The sequence below is a fragment of the Bactrocera tryoni genome, chromosome 5 (genome assembly GCF_016617805.1).
Source record: "Bactrocera tryoni isolate S06 chromosome 5, CSIRO_BtryS06_freeze2, whole genome shotgun sequence".
NCBI lineage: Eukaryota > Metazoa > Arthropoda > Insecta > Diptera > Tephritidae > Bactrocera > Bactrocera tryoni.
The window spans coordinates 12,886,319-12,904,693 of NC_052503.1; the positions used below are offsets into that span (position 1 = coordinate 12,886,319).

Consider the following 18,375-nt stretch of genomic DNA (forward strand, 5'->3'; position numbering starts at 1 on the left):
ATTATTAAAGTTGTTGATATGCAAGTAAAATAAAAATTATTACGTTCTATAAACCTCAGAATAACTGAAATATTTCAGTAAACCTATAGCATTTCTTTCATACACACCATATTTTGTTTTAAACCATAATTGAGTTAACAATCTAGTCCTAAAATCTACGTGTCTGACCAGCTTGCGCGGACGTTGATGGTGTTGGTGCTGTTGCCTTTGCCGGATCTTCTAACAAACGCACGAGCATCGAGTTTTTCGGCCCCGTACACCATGTGATGCCATTCTCATCAATCACATATGTCTCCAAGGTAACCTGCCATTGACCGCCACTTGAAATTGGCAAAAGAAAGCTGCCAGTCAAGAAGTCACGTTGTGGTTTAACTGTTTGTGTTAGTGTAACTGTATCAGAAGTTGTAGATTTAGGTGTTTCACTTGCAGGACGAGGTGTAACCAGTTGTGATGTTAATGTCAATTGTACGGCATCTACACTACGATACATGGAACGTCGCTTACCATAGTGCTGGATGACACCTTCTACTTTAATTACTAAATTACTGCCTGATTGTACAAGCACTGGCTCACCTGGACTACGTGGCTGCGGGCTAACAGATAATTTAATCTGTGTAGATTGTAAGACTTGAAAGAAGTAACGTGGTAAACATAGTGGAGTTTTAGTGATCAATTCAATTTCACTTAGAATAATTTCTAAGTGTCGATTACTTATAGTCTTCGCATTCGATGGTTCTTGAGGCAAATTGCGTTGCATTTGCTCCATGCGGTGGCAGCAGGATGCAAAGTAGCGAGTTTCTGGACACTGGCCATTAGTCAAAAACGCCGGAGGGTCTGAGGGCGTAGCAAAACAAATCGTCTCAACAATATGTGCAAACAAAGCACATTGATATTCGGCTATTTCCAAAAACTCTAATGTTACTGGATCCGCATCGAAAGCAGATTTATACAGGCGTGAGTACGACTCTTCACAACTTTTCAATGCCTTCACTAGTTTGCGCAACTGATTGGTAACATGACCAAACTTTTGCAAGTAATCACGAGAGTTTTGCGCTAAACTTCCTGCAATTGCCGGTGGTGGTACAATAATCTGTGCGTTTTTCACTGTAACTGCCATATAAAGTGTCTGCAAAAATTGTGCACGTAACTTTAAATACTCCAGCTGAAATGTAAGTGGATTGGCTGGCGATGAACTAGCACGCAGACTAGCGAGCGCTTGCCAGTACAAATTGATTGCAGATTCCAAACGCTGCATGAGCGGCATCTGTTTTAGCACAGATGTTGATGTTTTAGACGACTTATCTTCAGGCTTTACGCTGGGAGGTAAAGGCGCACACTGCTCATAGTTGTCGCGCATATATTCATACTCCACACCGTAATTTAATATACATTCGGCTTTTCCCATTTGTGCTAAGCCCATCAAAAAGAAATGTAGTTTGTCCACAACAGTGATCTGGGATATTTTAGAAAACATATGTGCAGCAAGATAGTGTTGTCCAAAACGACTTGCCGATCTTGCTATGCGATATTGATTCCAACAATTTACTTTGCTACAACAACGTTCAAAGCATTCCATCACTTGCTTGGGTATGAAACAACCAATCATAGACTGGAGAGCGACGGATGCTAGAATTTCAACTGTATGCAGTTGATCTTCTTTTGCACCAGCATCCATAATGGCATTCAGTTTATGTAAAATAAAAAGCAGACGATTTAACACTGGATTATCCTGTAAAGTAAATATATTTTTAGGATTAGGTTATTATAAAATATGCACATACACACTTACAGTTGGCTCTCCACCTGCTACTACCGATTTGTCTGCTTCTTCACTCGCAGCGCTCGCCGCTTCAATCTTTGCTTGCGCTGACAATGCAACCTGTGCCGATGTTGATGGCTGCACGTCATCAATGTCCATGGGTTCTTCTGTGCTCAAGTTTTTCGATGCGAATTTTCGCAATTGAAAATGCGAACCAAGAGCGCCTAGCGCATCGCACATCATTTCAGCATTCCGTGGTGGATATTCTATTTCTTCGGTAATTAAGTCAGCCAACATGTTGACAAAATCTGTCCCGAATTCGTTGTTTACACTGGCAATTTTAATACCACAACAAAGTATTTTCTTCAATTCGCGTTCATTTTCTTTTTCGCCTACCATACAGAAAATTAAACCTTCCATGTGTATATTTACTATTTCCATAATATTAGATGTAATTTGTTTGTCGCCGCCTGAATAAGTCAGAAGAGCGGCTAAGATTGACATGGCTTGACTGGCGGTGGCATAGTCATCTAGGCAAATACACGTAAGACACAACTCCGTCACTGATTCTTGCTCTTCGTTTAACAATGCATGACAAGTTAGGGGACAATCACATAGTTTAAGTAGTATATTTAAATAAAGATATTGTTCGCGAGAATCCTCACAACCTTGTGCCTTGACTAAAAGTTCTCTCATTGCCTTCTTTGGCCAAGCATGTACACACTGTGGATCGGCCAGTTGGGTGAGTGATTTCAATACTTGCGCTCGGACAGGTTTTCGTTTATCTTGCAAAAAGTCAAGCAACAATTTTACTTGATCTGGTACACCGGTTAATGTACGGATAGAAAGTTGGGTCAGTGAATCAAGTATAGCCACCACGAAGCTTTCAGCGGGGTACTTCGGTAACAAATTGAGACAAAGATCTTTCACCAGTGATGATGTGTTAGAGTCGTGATGCATGTGCCTTAAAACTGGTATGAGTTGTAACTTCATCGGAACTGGTATTTGTAATGATTCAATCATGTCGGAAATTTTAGCGCACATACAAATAGCAAATGAACGTGATTGTGCGGCAAACTGTCCACTCGCATATATTGCTGCTTCCACTTCTACAGTGTCATGACTGTCTAACGCCCGACGTATAGCATGATGTACTTGCTGTTTTTCCGGTATCACACGTGATACAGCGCCTAATGTGCGTAAAGTTAATGCACGCGCAACAGGATCGTTCGAGTGTATTACCATAAATATACGTTTAACGAACGCTTCAATATTCAAAATTTTATCCAAGTGATTTTCACTTTGTTGGCATACTCGTAATACCCAAAAGCGCAAGAGATTCGAACCGTTCCAAAAGAACTCTGCCAGTTTCAGAAACGAAGAGTTTATTAATATTGGAAACGGATACTTTTCGAACAGTCTTGGAAAACGCACTATGGCTTCGCACTGCACACCTAACTTTGCAGAACGTAATCCTTTATCCAGTTCGGTCAACACGGAATTGGCATCCTGTTCGGATTCATTGAGAAAATTCTCGTTGAAGAGATTCACTCGAACGCCCGATAAAGAGGACATTTTCTATTTCTATTAAAATTGATAAAACTCAGTACACAAATTCAAAACAATTGTTAAATTTGCTTGGCTTGCAACAACTTCTAATTTAATAAACAAAAGCACTTCATCTACTGTCCCAGCCGGCAAAACAAACAGTGTTTCTTCTTTTCATATTTCTTTGCGCACTAATGGCCTACCCACATACAGCTTTCACGTGACAGTTTATACTGAAACAACGAAGCTCAGAAAACAAGGGTATGGCACAATGAAAGTTTAACTTTCAATGGTTTTTTTTAGAAGAGAGTTGTCCAACATTTTGTTTGGCTTTGCGTCGAAAACTTTTTATATAAACCTACTGAGAGAAATGAGTACTTCGAACTTTTCTTCAAATGTCTATCGCAACACGAAGCAAAAGTTCTATGTGAATTGCCAAGGCACATTTAATTAACTATACCAACATATAAAATAACGCATCATTACATAATTTAACTAAAATGTTACTACAAATGGTTAAATATTGAACCTTTCTAAAAAAATTTCATATTTAATTATTCCCCCCTCTACTGAAAGTGGGGCATCACTGTTTTTGTATAAATTTATATGTTTGTGTTTTGTATTTGAAATGCATTCATAAATGTTTGTTTGATATTTTTTTGCAAAAGTGTAAAAATTTCACAACAAAATGTGGCTTTTAACAAATGTTGCAACCGGTAAGTTCATAAACACACTGGAGAGAAGTAAATATATTAAATTAAGGTTTCTAAATAGGTAATGCACTCATTGTCATCAATGAAAAGTCTAAATATGCTGTTGGCCGAGTTGGTGCAGATTTGGTGATATGCGACGACTCTTCCATTAGTCGTACTCATGCCTTTCTTCATATAACGCAAAATATTACTATGGATAACGAAGATCAGAAATCCATAGAGTTATTAGAGCTTGAAGATGCTGGCTCTAAGTATGGTACCTTCCATAATGATGGCATTGAGAAAAATGTTGGTGCACCTAAACAAAAACGTATACCTTTATCAGAGGGAGATCGCATACGTTTTGGTGTTTTAAAGAGCATATGGTTGGTTTCAAAAATTACACCCATTGTTGCGGTATCGGCATTACCTGTTGAAATTACCAAACAACTACAACAATATATTCAAGTTCTTGGAGGCAGCATTTTAGCAGGCTGGAAGGATACATATACGCACTTAACTTTAGCAGAGATTAAACTCATCCCCAAGTTATTGCATGCCATAATAGATAAGAAGCCTATTGTAACTTGTGATTACTGGTGTAGTGTGGTGCAGGCTGCACGCCGTGGACGGCGATCGTTGCCTAATGCTGCATCGTATATTCCACCAAATCCTAGGAATTTAGATTTGAGCTATCGTGAGGAAAGAAAAAGCATTTTTAAGAATATAACATTTGTATTTTTAAATGCTCGTCATTTTAATATTTATGCTCCGATTGTGGAGAAGACCGGTGGTAAGAGCAAACATTTAAATGTAGGAATACAAAAATCATTTCTGGTCAGAAAAGATGTCGTTGTTATTCAATACGTGCCATCAACAGAGTCGCAAAGTTCACAGACCGTTAGTACCATCGAAGGTAAGAAAAAATAATTCATATGTATATATATAAATGGAAATTGGGTAATGAAACCTTCTTTTTTAAGATTATCTTAAACAACATTCCCGACGTACTGTACCTGAATATGAAATCGGTTTCGCAATTATACATTGCTCAACACAAATGTATTGCAATCCAAGCTACAAAGAAGCGGAAAACTTAGATTTTGAATCAGAATCAATTGAATCTGGTGTGTTGCAGAGTTCTGGTAAACAAACCGATTGCTCGAATCCTTTAGTAGGCGATGAAACAGAAGTGTTTATACCGGAAACTGATCACAAAAGCACAGCTAGTACACATTTGACAGATAAATCAGCTATTGAACTCCCTGCGACCGGAGCAGATCAAACCGATTCAGTAACAATAGAATCACAAACATTTGAACAAAAGGATTCATTGCCAAGTGATGTGGTGATGTCTTCGCTTCAAGTTACCGAAAGTGTACAAGAAGTTATTAAACGAAAGCGTACAAGAGGAATTCAACAAATTGTCGATAAAAATAATTCTGAAATGAATAGTGATGAAGATGATCTATTCAACTTTGCGGCTAAGAAGGTTCATTTAGAAGATAAAAGGACCTCACCAGTTAGGCGTGTAACGAGACAACAAAGAAAATCGACAAGTTCACCACTTGACGAGAGTGCATCTACATCTGTTGCAGCCGCTGCAAAGGAAACCCCTAAATCCTGCAATAAGCAATTGCCTATTGCAATAAATAAAAGGTCAACTAGACGTACGATGATTAGTATGTCTGGATTCCTAGAAAAGTCACAAGCGCCAAATTTAAATTTGCAGAAAACAGTTGCAGAGACTCACGATATACCGACTGACAAAGATAAGTCGAAGCAGGGAACTAAACGTCCACGTATTGCTGTCTTAGATAACAGCGACGATGATGACTTATTTTGCTTTGGTGGAAAAAGTAATACAAAAGAAGAATCAAATCTTGCTAAACGAGCACGTGCTGATGATAATGGTGACGATTCAGAAGAGGATCTATTTAATTTTGGCGGTGATAAATCCGAAGAACTTAATAATCGAGAAGAGGTTATAGACGTCGATTTAAATAAGCAATCACAAGCTCAAAAAAATAATTTAAAGTCAATAGTTATGCCAAAACCTAAACCATTGCCAGCGAAAATTTGCGTGGCCAATTGGCTTGGAAGTTCATTAAGTGCTTTAAGTATCAAACCCGATCAAATGAAGGATGAAGTGGACGCGGGTATAAGAGAGAACAATGATTCAGGTGTAGAAGGTGATAGTAAAGAGAATGTTGAGCTTTGTAAAGGCGGATGCGTGGTGACTACGCTGGACGTAAGAACACAAAATCGAGAGAGCGAGTGGAGCAGAAATACGACTATTTCTCGAAAAGAGGATTCTAATGTAAATTCCACAACCAAAAACTATAAAAAGTTTGTTAAAGTAAGTGGCTTACTGTATAAAATATTTTATTACGCACATGTTTTAAGCAAAAATTATTTGCAGAAATTTCGTCCACAAAATCATAAAGTGATTGCGACAATATCGTCCACTGTATGCGGTAAATTTGTTTGAAATATGTTTATATATATGTTATGAAATTTTGTTTACAATAAATTTTCTAAATATGCTTAAAGCTTTTTTGTGATCATTTGCTAATAATTTCCTTTCGAATAGACGCGTCGCTCCAATCCACTCATGAGGCAATATATCTTTAGTTAAGCTCTGTTTTAGAGACTGTTTCCGTGATACATTTTCGCTTACAATAAAACGTTTCGTCGTTTCAACATTTGCTAATTCTACATCCGCATTGAAAGTTTTCGTTTGTGTTGAGGTATTGGTAGGTCTGCTCACCTCTGTGCCCACATCAATAGATTTTCGCACTTTCATTGGCTTCAAAGGTCGAACTACTATCTGCGGATTTGTTGTTGGAGTGTTTACGAAGGTACTCTCTGCATTAGGTACATCCAGTGTTTGGTTTTCTGCGAAATTTTCCAATTTTTCCGGCATATTTATATCATAGTGCACACTTTTTTCTGATAGTGGAAATTTCTCGCGCATCGGTCGCAACTGATTGTAAAGTGCAACACACTTATTACCCAACAATGCGCTCAAACTATATAGTTTTCCTAGCACTGCCAATAGAAGTATGATTGTATCCATAAAGAAGTTATTACGAATCAATTTGGCGAAGTATTCAGCAGCTTGTAGGCAACACTCGCGAATGCGCCCATACACACCATGAGTATTGAGTAAACGTATTAGCACATAATCGAAGTTATTTTGTGTTGGCATTTCTATCGTTTCGGCGGAGTTGAGCACGAAATCAGGCAGAGATCCGTGAAAAAGCTCAAGTTCCCGCGTGATATCAATGCGGAGCAGTCGACATGTAGCAGCATTACATTTTGCAACCGCTCGAAAACCCATCATGCCATGAAATGAATTCTTTCGACGTGCCATTAATCTTCCCAACAGAGCAGATGCCTCGGCGAACTCTACTTCTTGAGGACGATGTCGTCGAAAATATTGCTGAATTGCCGTCTGCAAACGACGAACTGCAAAAAATTCCTTATTATTATAAGTATATTATAAAATGAGACTGCCGCATGGTTTACCACTTGGTGAATTCTTATTTGGAATAGTCACTGTGAGTTGAGGAGGCTTTTTTAATTCAAATTCGTTCCAGAGATCGGACATTTTTAAAATTAAGAAATATGTAAACAAGTTAATTTGTATAAAAGTCTTGAAACTACAAATCTACAAACATATCGCTGGAGGACTGCAGGAATTATTCAGAGTTGCCCATTCATTATTAAAAATTATACACAAATCATTAACGTGCTGGTATATATTATAATATCTCCGAACAATAGCGTATTATAATTATATTACATTAAAAACAAATACGAATCTAACATTTGCGTTTAAAAATACTCTAATATACATATATATAATAGAGCATGGCAATTTTTGTGTGATAGTATATTTTTAGGATGAAAACATGATGTAAGCCAAAAGGTATTTCTGGTAACCTTTTCAACATATGCTGTACTGTCAAATAAATGTCACTGGTAAATTTCGATGTTGAAATGTGCAAATGTGTGTTTCTGTTTAATTTGCTGCTGTAATCAGGTATCGTGCACTTGATTCCAAAATAAGTTGATTGTACTCCCACTTCAACGAATGTGTTTTGTTCAATAATATTTATATATAGGCGCTATATTGATAAAAAACGCAGCAAGACAGGCAACACCCGAGCTTGATTGCAATATCGAACGAGTAGACCGTGTAAGTCTTTCACATACCACCGAAGTGATATTATGGCATTCGCCCAAAATTTAGTCAGGTGCACCATCAAAAGTGCCAGAAGCTTATCAAAAAATGCAAGTAACTTCAGCTTACTGCAAAGATGTATTAATCTTAAATCGATAACGAATCAACATTGTTTGCGAACATTTTCTGTTGGCACACAACTTCACCAAGAGTAAGTTACGTTTATGATTACATTACATATTTATTGTAATAAATATTGAATTTTGACTAGTGTGAACGTTACATTTTTACGCGCCAATGGCCAGAAAATACAAACAAAGGGAAAAGTTGGTGATACCTTATTGGATGTGGTGGTTAATAATCACATCGATTTGGACGGTTTTGGCGCATGTGAAGGCACACTAACCTGCTCCACATGTCATTTAATCTTCAAAACAGCAGATTTCGAGAAACTGCCAGATAAAGCTAGTGATGAAGAACTAGACATGTTGGACTTAGCTTATGAACTTACTGAAACTTCACGACTAGGTTGTCAAATAACTCTTACAAAGGATATGGATGGGCTGGTTGTAAGTGTGCCTGCAACAATAAATGACGCGCGCAGTGCGTAACCAAGGTTAAGCACTTGTTAAACTAATTGCACACTTGACGAAACAAATTAACTACACAAACATAGAAACATTTTTTATGTGTATATAAATTTAATTGTAATATAGCATTGTGATAACATCAACAAAATGTGTTCGCCGCGTTTACGTCAAATAAATTGACGGATGGCCCGGATGTTGCTTGCATAAATGAATATAATATTTGTATATTAACCAATGCATATTGTTAAAGTCTCCGAATATACGTATGTATATATGTATGTACACTTATAAATAGTAGTTTAAATCTTTCCAATCCCAATGAAAACTAAACCAGTAAGAACAAAACAACGTAAGTGCAAACAAAAAATGTATAATAACTGCTTATTTTTATAAAATAAATATCTGCTTTAAGCGAAAATTAAAAAAAAAATCGTTTGTTTTCTGCATTTTAACATTTATTACAGAGCATGGTGAATGATTTGCATTTTATTGAATATGCCTTTACTGTTTAGACGCATATCCCAAAGGCCCCTTTACTAAATTATTATTGCTTATTCATGTTATTATTGAAACCATTAGTATTTTTTGTTTTTCATTTTGCCTCCTACAAGTGGTATATAGGAAATTATGGTTAATTTGTACACAAATTGTAGTGCGTTATCAGGCGGAGATAGAGAAATTTGTAAGATAACATAATTTCAATATTGAAGCAAAATATCATACTGTAAAATGTCTCTGCGCTCGGCGGTTCTTATCAAAATTAAGTCTGAATAATTCAGTTAAATTTGCTAAAAAGTGGATCAATTATGTTGTAATTTATAAAAATAAGATAAACGATATTTTTCCTACAAGGCATGCATTAGGAAATCGCAACATCATTGTAAACAATAATCTTCAAATGAGAGCTTATCTAAATAAATTTAGTTGTTGTTCATACAATTTCTTAATCATGTATGTACATATACTGATTAAGAGTTCTTCACTGCTACATTAGGGTGTGATTTATTATTAATAAATAAGTCTGGGCTCTGGAGTGCTTTATAATTTGCATACATATTGACATTGGAGTATATTTACGTAAATTGTGAATGTACATATACATACATACATGCATACATATGTTTGTTTGTGTGCATATGTTTATTGAGATTTTAATTGAAAATGAACATGCACATATGTATGTATGTATGTATTACTTCCTTGTAAAAACAAATTAAGTTAATTGCTTATTTCTTACAGATTAGTTGTACATTAATAGTAATAAACAACAGTTTCTGATAGTAAACAAGTAAGAAGTTCTAAGTTCAGGTGAAATAAAACATTTGCTCACTGTGCCAGATTTTTCTTCTTCTTTACTGGCGCAGAAACCGCTTACGTGGTTATAGCCGAGTTAACAACAGCGCGCCAGTCGTTTCTTCTTTACGCAATGTGGCGCCAATTCGAGACACCAAGTGTAGCTAGGTCCTTCTCCCTCTGATCTCTCCAACGGAGTGAAGGACTTCCTCTTCCTCTGCTTCGACCGGCGGGTACTGCATCGAATACTCCCAAAGCTGGAGTGTTTTCATCCATTCGGAAGACATAATCTAGCCAGCCTAACCGCTGTTTCTTATTTCGATGAACTATGTCAATGTCGTCGTATAACTCGTACAGGTCATCGTTTCAACGACTGCGATATTTGCCGCTATTAATGCGCTAAGGACCATAAATCTTTCGCAAAACCTTTGTCTAGAAAACGCGTAACGCCGACTCATCAGATGTTGCTGTCGTACATGCCTCTTGACCATATAGCAGGACGGGAATAATGAGTGACTTATAGAGTTCTTTGTTCGTTGAGAGAGGACTTTACTGCTCAATTGTCTACTCAGTCCGAAGTAGCACCTGTTGCCTAGAGTTATTCTGCGTTGGATGAAGCTGATCTAAACAGTTCTAATTACAACCACGATCCATTCGAAGCACCTCCCATAGCTAGCCTGTGGATGGCGAGTAGTGAGCTTGTACTCACCTTCAAGCACAGCCTTTTTTATGTTCGTGTGAAGCTTAACATCGATATGTCATTTATTGTGTGTTTGGCAACTGTTTCTTAGTGACGCGAAAAGTTTGTCTGCCGACTTGTACCATGGGAAGAAAACATTGATTTAGGAGCGCCTTGAAATTTTGTGTTTCCAATGGAATCTCGGCTAAGTAGTCGTTGACAATGTTATAGAAGTGTTTTGAGGATCTACTTTGGCACGACACGAGTATTTGAGTGAAAAGAAGCATTCAGAAAGAGTTCTGAAGTCATCGAAAAATTGTCTCATGCGAGTCATCCATCCGCATCTGTTGTTGTTGTAACCGCAAAATTCTGCCGTGTTGACAGTCCTTGACTGGATAAAAAATCAGTGTCCATTCCGGTTACGTAGAAGCGACTGTCTTGGGAACGGTAAGGAAAAAGATAAATAACAGTACTTGAAAGTCGGCGTAATGGCATCAGGAAATAGCAGGTGATCTCAGAATCTCTTATGGATCGACTCAACACATTTTTTGCTGTTTTCGGTATGAAGCTTGGACTCGCATATCATCCATTTTCCGTTAATGACGATAATATCGAAAAAGTTAATGAAACTCGACACATTTGAGTTACGGTTTTGGGTATGCAGCGTGTCAATGCTAAATTCGTATCAAAAGACCCAAATCTTTTGCAAAACCGATATCTGCTAGATGTTGCAAAAGAGATGGTGAAGAGACGTGGGTCTAGTTAGATTAAATAAGATAAGTAAGTGAGGCCTAGTTTCCATTGTGCCCTCTCCTAAGTCACAACGTCGCAACTAGCCCCAGCACATTGATAAGTTCAAGTATACTGCTAGGTGTTATTGAGGAGATGTGATTACTATTTGGAAACATGGATTCAAGTGCCTTAATCCTGCGCCGACAGACTGCTGTTCAGTTCATTAGTACGTGTTCTGGTGTTTCAGACTCTAAGTCGCAGAACCGACAATTTGCACAAGAAGCTAGGCCCATATTAATTAAGTGCTTATTGAGCTCACAGTGGGTCTAGTGATAGGCGCTCCTAAAATGAGCCGAAAACGAAAAGAAAGCAAAATTTGCTGAGGGCTCTGAAGGCCATCACAGACGAGGCTTATAACAAGTGTTTGAAGGCGGTAATAAAGATTTGTATTAAAATACGTGAAAATATACATTGGTTTTTTGTCAGTCCGGGATAAATTGGATCAGATGGCATATCTTCAATAGGATCAACGTAATAAAAGAAAAAACAGCAACATATTCATGTCAAATACAAATTTATTCAGGTCTATTAAATAAAAATAATTTAATATATACACAAGTTGCTACGTTAACTTATTTGTAAGATTTTTTGTTTTGTTTTTGCTCTTCTCTCCTCTCTTTTCTTTTTTCCCTTATGTCTTTTCTATTTCGTATCGTATAATTCATCAATTGCTGATTAATATTTATATATTTATATTTTATTTTAAAATTGAACCTTAGGTTAAACGACTGATTTGAGCTGGAGCATCGTACCCACGTACGTCACACCCCAGGCGTTGAGTCGAAATTATTCAAGCATTTATTAGGGAAGCCTAACAACATAATATTAAAGAGACTGTGTCTTCAAAAAGTGTTTATTTCACGCGTTTCGTACAATATGTAGATAGAATAAATAAATAAATAAATAAATTAGAAGCAGTGAAATATATATAAATTAAGTTCGCGGATTTGGTGATGGGATGAAGAATAGGCCGCAACGAGTTTACACCCATCCCAATTTGCATGTTCGATTTGGTTTCCGCTTCCGCTGACAGTCGTGTAAATGGAAACAGGTGTGATCGTGATTGCGTCCACGTACCATACACACATACGTATGGACGATCTCCAAAAGGAACGTTTTAGCGGTTATCTCAATTTGTTTACCGTTCGATTTGTGTGTGTATGGTTTAGCTTTTTTTATGTGGTTTGATGTTATTTGATGTGTGATGACAAATATCGTTTCTGTATAAGCGTCAGTTCGTCTGCTCCAACCACTTCCGACTGGCAACCCGACCGTCTTTCTTTACTTTGGGCAGTGTGAGTGATAGCATACAGTGGTTGTGGTTGAATTTTTCGCTTTGGGCATCGAACATTTTCCTCAATTAGTTAACATACGCCATGGAGGCACCTTTCCGATCGAAATGCCGTACTCGCACGAAGAGGAATGCAGCGACTAGAGATGCTACTGCTAGCACCAACAACAACATTACTAGGCCACCGACGAAGCTCGGCACTGACATACAAATCGTTTCAGGATCAGCTGATCGTGCCGATTGTATGACTACGGTCTCATTGTTGGAGTTATTGTTGAGCGCAAAATTGACATCGCCAGGCGCCACCACTTGAATGGTTCGGCTTGTATTTACGTCGGTCATCTCCTGCGTATCGCGTTTGTAGATACGTGGTTTCACCACAATATCTATAGTATCACGTCGTCTGCGTACGCCACGCAAATCGTCAAGTCCTTCAACCGAACGTGGACGTCCACCTAGTGACACTAGATTACCACCCTCAATATCGTCTTTACGCTTCACAGTACTATAGAGACCAGGTTGACCAGGTAATGGTGGTGGTGGCATATGCAACTCGTTAGCGCTTTGTGGTGTCGCTTGTGAGCTTTGTAATCCAGCTTCGGGTGTGGTGACGCCGGCAGTTTGTGCTTGAGGTGAAGGCACTACATCGGGTTGATTTTCAGAGTAGGCACCGGTGGCATCAGCAGCTTGGTGACGTGGATCTGGATAGGCGGCTGGTGGCAGACCACCTAATTGGTAATCATTGCGATCATATGGTTCTGGTGCGCCATATTCTGCCGAGAGCGCATTATTGCCAATTTGTGGTACACCGTATTCACCACCTGGCAGTCCCGGTCCACACTTGGGTTCGGGGCAGTTGTAACGGCATACTTGTATTACGCACTGGAAGTGTACATTCATGGAGTCGGGGAATTTGAATGCTTGGAAGTAAGCGAAACTGACAACCGACGCTGATGGGCCGAAATTCTTAATTTTCTGGAATTTGCTCATAATCTTTGGACGTACAACACAACCATTTTGATCGACCAATTGTATGGGTGCACGTTTGCCATCGTGAGCAACACAGTTGCGTACCAACATATCGAATTTGTTCTCATCGTCTTTAATAGCCAAAACCATAGTCATAGTCTGTCCTATTTTCACAATGCCTGATACTTCAGAAGCCCATGGACCTTTGCCTACTTGAATTTGCATCCAACACTGCAGATTATCGCCGAGGAAATTGGCAGTAACCGCATGCAGCATATCAACTTGGAATGGACGGAATGTGACGGCCTTTTCGTAAAAATCGTACCATGTGCAACGCAATTTTCTGGCCTGATCCCACACCTCTTGCACATAAGGATCGTATTGTATGATAATCGTATTCTCCACATAACTACCCGAAGGCGTTGGCGCACCATAACCGGCCGCATTGTGATTAGCCGAACTTGTCATGCCGCAACTATTCAGGAAGATCTCAAAAGTGGCGCTCAGATGACCAGTACCTGGTTTTAAGTGCACACAGTGTGGATCGCTATAGAAGCCCTTCGAAAAGATCATACCATAGAAGGGGCGATCGAATTCGATGTTAACACGCATGTGTGTCTTTTCGCATTGTACTTGCAAATGTTTGATTTGCGGACTATCATTGGTGGCGGAGAGTGGCCAGGCTTCGTCGGAGATTTCATTGCTTACACCGGCGGGTACTGGTCCTTGCTGAGCGCCGTAGACAGGCGATGGTGCAGGTGGGCCGTAAACGGATCTATGTTCCAGTGGTAAGGATGCTGAATCGACGTGTGGTCCCTCGCAGACAACGTCCTAAGTGAAGTAAAAAGAAAATAAATATTAAGTTGTGATTATAAGTTAGTTATTTAAGATAGAGGCAATGGAAAAGAGTAATAATTTATTGCTAAGCTGGAGAATTTGTTGGGAAAAATCAATCAATTGAGCTCATGAGCCCTCAAGCGTTTGGCTTTAATCACTACCAGTCTTATCCTTCAGCTCGAAAGTGCACTTAAGAGATCAAAATTCATCTCTCGAGAACCCAGCGCTATAACAAACTTATTAAAAGACTATCAGACCCGTCATGAACTTAATTATATACTGTATTAGATCACGAAAAACAATTGCGAAATTTTTGTCGTTATTGAAACAATTTTAAACCCTGAACAGGGCTTTCCTTTTCTGCAGCTCATATGATGCAAACGCCGTTATCGATCGAATCACTATAGTATATATAGCTGCCATACAAACTGAACGATCAAGAACCAGTCTTTGTATGTACAGATTTTTTATGTCCTTAAAAGCGGGAGGCAGCAGATATAGTGGTTGCCGGAAAGCGACTGAATATAACCTAAGTTCCAGGCCACAAGGGCGTAGCAAGTGCAGAGAAGCAAGCTTGGGAGAGACGCTGAACCACCTTCATTTCTTATGTCCGGCCTTATCTAGAACATGGCTTAGATTTCTATGAGCTTCATAGTTCAAGGGACTGGAGGAAGTATCAGAGTCTCTACTAAACTTGGAAAACAACGACTGGTATGACGTAAACTTCAGCTCGTATTATTAACAAACCTCCATATGGCTTTACAAAAGACCTGTAGGTCTACACACGTTTGGGTTGAAAGCCAGCCAACGTAACCTAACCTAACCTTATCCAAGACAACGCTACCGAAAAATATTTGATATCGCACGACTATTGCATATAACTGACATATAAAGTGATCGATCAAAATGAAGTACTTTTTTAATGATAATTATTAAACATTTTTATTATACCCTGAACAGGGTATATTAAGTTTGTCACGAAGTTTGTAACACCCAGATAAAGTATATATATAAATGATCAGTATGTTGAGCTGAGTCGATTTAGCTATGTCCGTCTGTCAGTCTGTCCGTCTGTCTGTATATATACGAACTAGTCTTTCAGTTTTTAAGATATCGTTTTGAAATTTTGCAAACATCATTTTCTCTTCAAGAAGCTGCTCATTTGTCGGAACGGCCGATATCGGACCACTATAGCATATAGCTGCCATACAAACTGAACGATCGGAATCAAATGCTTGTATGGAAAACTTTCACATTTTATAAGATATATTCACGAAATTTGGTATATGTTATTTTTTAAGGCAAGAATGTAATCTCCGAAGAAATTGATCAGATTGGTTCACTATAGCATATAGCTGCCATACAAACTGAACGATCGGAATCAAGTTCTTGTATGGAAAACTTTCACATTTGACAATGTATCTTCACCAAATTTGTTATAGATTATTTTCTAAGGCAACAATGTAATCTCCGAAAAAATTGTTCAGATCGGATTGCTATAGCATATAGCTTCCAAACAAACTGAACACATAGTTAGTAAAACAAATGCACCTGTGAAGGGTATATTAGCTTCGGTGCAGCCGAAGTTAACGTTTTTTCTTGTTTTTTTATTATTTTGGTTTCACTTTCTTCAATAGTTCTTAAGTCTATTCCAAATGATAATTTATCAAAGATAAAAAAAAGCTGTGCTTTGATCTATTCCTCTATTTTATTACTTGCCTCGTTCGGAAATTACTGTTTTTGTTCTTGGGTTTCTTTAACAAGGTATGCAAAATATAATTTCCTTCTTATAGTATAGTATCCATGTTTTATGGAAAATCATCAATAAAGTTCTAAAAGGGGTTTAAGACCCACATATAGTAATCTAATGCCTCATATGATGATTTATTTGCATAAAAAATCTCCTTAATCAGTAATACTTGTATATAGCTTGGTCTCTATAGAATTAAAAAATATGCATACATAAATATGTAATTGGATTAACAATTGTTGGCAAATCTTATGAAAATTACTTAATGCAAAGCATTTACAATGCAAATTCATATGATTAAGCTGTTGTGGCAGCGTTGACAGCCGTTGAAAGCAACTCATTGCACAAATAGCGAATTTGAATGTTTCAAAGGGAAATATTCGGAGCGAATACACGTCAACTTTTCGACAAAATTATTATGGTTGCGTAACCATGTGTATATATGTATATGTATTAATGTATTTATTTATGTACATACAAGAAGAAGTGTAATTCATAAATCAAATTTTGCTGACTGTGAAAATGGATATAATTTTTTGATTAAATCACCATAACATCGAAACACATTAAAACGCAAGCATATATATATGTACATACAAATACATACATATGTATATACATGTTAATACCATAGGTACACATCTCATACTTTTAGCTCAGCATTTTGGTGTTACTTTGGGGCAAATTCGCTACACCTCGCTGACGAAAAAGTTACAAAACACCAAAAGAAAACAAAAAAGTTATGACTTCCACACAACGTCACATACATTTAGCCCAAACTTTAGGTGCACAAAGGCGCTGTAATCGCCTTTTTCGGTTGCATAACAGCCAACGAAACGAAAAGCTTCAAGCTACACTAATTTTGCTGCGTTGGATTTTAAATACGCCATAAATAAAAACGATTTTAAGTGCATTGGTATGTTTGTATGTGTATGTGTGTATACGCAGCTGCGTTTTGTAGGCTTCTGGTAATCTTCCTACCGAGAAAACAGATTAACGAACGCTTGCGAGCTGTTTTTTGTGGGTACAACAATCAACAAATTAAAGCGAAAGAGGCGAACACCGACAAAAATAACGCGGTGTAAAAACCCGAAAGGTATTTTTGTCATACCAGTATGTATATATGTATGTATGCAACTAAAAGTAAACATTAGGGTGGGTTGATGTTTTGTAATATGAGTATAACAAAATTGTCAAATTTTTGGTATCCACGGTTACTCTAATCTTAATCAGTTATGAAAATATTGGGTGTCCCACAGCTACCCAGCTAAAATATCCAGCAACAACAATTTTATAAAAATTAAGCGTATTTTTTCTAATCTTTTTTCAATGCTTTATTAAACTACAAATTTAAATATTTTTTTTATATTGAAAAATTCGTAGAATTAAGTTTTAACCACATTTTATTGATGGTATTAATGTGTTAATTTCAACGACGACCCACCTTAGTACACAAAAGTATGTATTATACAACATTTACTTCAGCCCTTTTTGGCTATCCCGCGAAGAGTTAATGCCCAAAAAATACGGTTATGGTGGCGATTCGAAGTGACTGACGCTGAGACTACAACAACAAAACATGTTGTTCATTGCTGTTTTGACTGTGAAAATTTCTGCCAAACGATTTGTTAAGAAATCGCTTACAATTTTACTGGAATGTACGAATGAAGCGGATGTTGTGACTTTTGCATCTTGGCTTAAACACACACATACTTACAACGGGCATTTGGGCACATATGTACGTATGTGGGCACAAGTGAGTCGCACATAAAATACCTTGTCATTTTGGTGTGGTATGGGTGCGCACAAATTGTGGCTGGCGTTACAAATTTTCGGTCTTAATGCCGGAATGTTAAAATCGAAAGTTGTTTAGAGCGAAAGAGCGCTTTAAAGATAATTGAAAAAACAAAGCGAAGAAAGATGAAAATTTATGAGAAAAAAGCCGAAATAATGGAAGCTGTGAGTTCAGTTGTGCTTCGGTGTGAG

General features: G+C 37.8%; 5 protein-coding genes across 6 annotated transcripts in view; 2 read left to right on the forward strand and 3 right to left on the reverse strand.

Annotated features, from left to right (window-relative positions):
• Nucleotides 1–2: 2 nt before the first annotated feature.
• LOC120776572 (integrator complex subunit 7) lies at nt 3–3,437 on the reverse strand. The gene is made up of 2 exons (XM_040107335.1): nt 1,790–3,437; nt 3–1,729 (listed from the first exon to the last, which is right to left on the reverse strand). The coding sequence occupies exons 1-2, from the start codon at nt 3,332–3,334 to the stop codon at nt 149–151; spliced, it is 3,126 nt and encodes a 1,041-aa protein (XP_039963269.1). The 5' UTR covers nt 3,335–3,437; the 3' UTR covers nt 3–148.
• A 497-nt stretch (nt 3,438–3,934) lies between these two features.
• On the forward strand, nt 3,935–6,551 carry LOC120777696 (nibrin). Its single transcript, XM_040109170.1, has 4 exons — nt 3,935–4,023; nt 4,082–4,915; nt 4,983–6,358; nt 6,422–6,551. The coding sequence occupies exons 1-4, from the start codon at nt 3,996–3,998 to the stop codon at nt 6,488–6,490; spliced, it is 2,307 nt and encodes a 768-aa protein (XP_039965104.1). The 5' UTR covers nt 3,935–3,995; the 3' UTR covers nt 6,491–6,551.
• LOC120777697 lies at nt 6,350–7,757 on the reverse strand. The gene is made up of 2 exons (XM_040109171.1): nt 7,531–7,757; nt 6,350–7,470 (listed from the first exon to the last, which is right to left on the reverse strand). The coding sequence occupies exons 1-2, from the start codon at nt 7,610–7,612 to the stop codon at nt 6,509–6,511; spliced, it is 1,044 nt and encodes a 347-aa protein (XP_039965105.1). The 5' UTR covers nt 7,613–7,757; the 3' UTR covers nt 6,350–6,508.
• Nucleotides 7,758–8,013: 256 nt separating this feature from the next.
• LOC120778756 (adrenodoxin-like protein 2, mitochondrial) lies at nt 8,014–9,070 on the forward strand. Its single transcript, XM_040110732.1, has 2 exons — nt 8,014–8,399; nt 8,460–9,070. Exons 1-2 carry the CDS (start codon nt 8,236–8,238, stop codon nt 8,797–8,799), a joined length of 504 nt encoding a protein of 167 aa, XP_039966666.1. The 5' UTR covers nt 8,014–8,235; the 3' UTR covers nt 8,800–9,070.
• Nucleotides 9,071–12,039: 2,969 nt separating this feature from the next.
• The window catches only part of LOC120778580, a 34,882-nt gene continuing 28,546 nt past the window's right edge, over nt 12,040–18,375 (reverse strand). For both annotated transcript variants that reach the window (XM_040110446.1, XM_040110447.1), the window contains exon 3: nt 12,040–14,633. In XM_040110446.1, the coding sequence (XP_039966380.1) occupies nt 12,903–14,633 (1,731 nt within the window). In that variant the 3' untranslated portion in view covers nt 12,040–12,902. The remainder of the gene's footprint in view (nt 14,634–18,375) is intronic.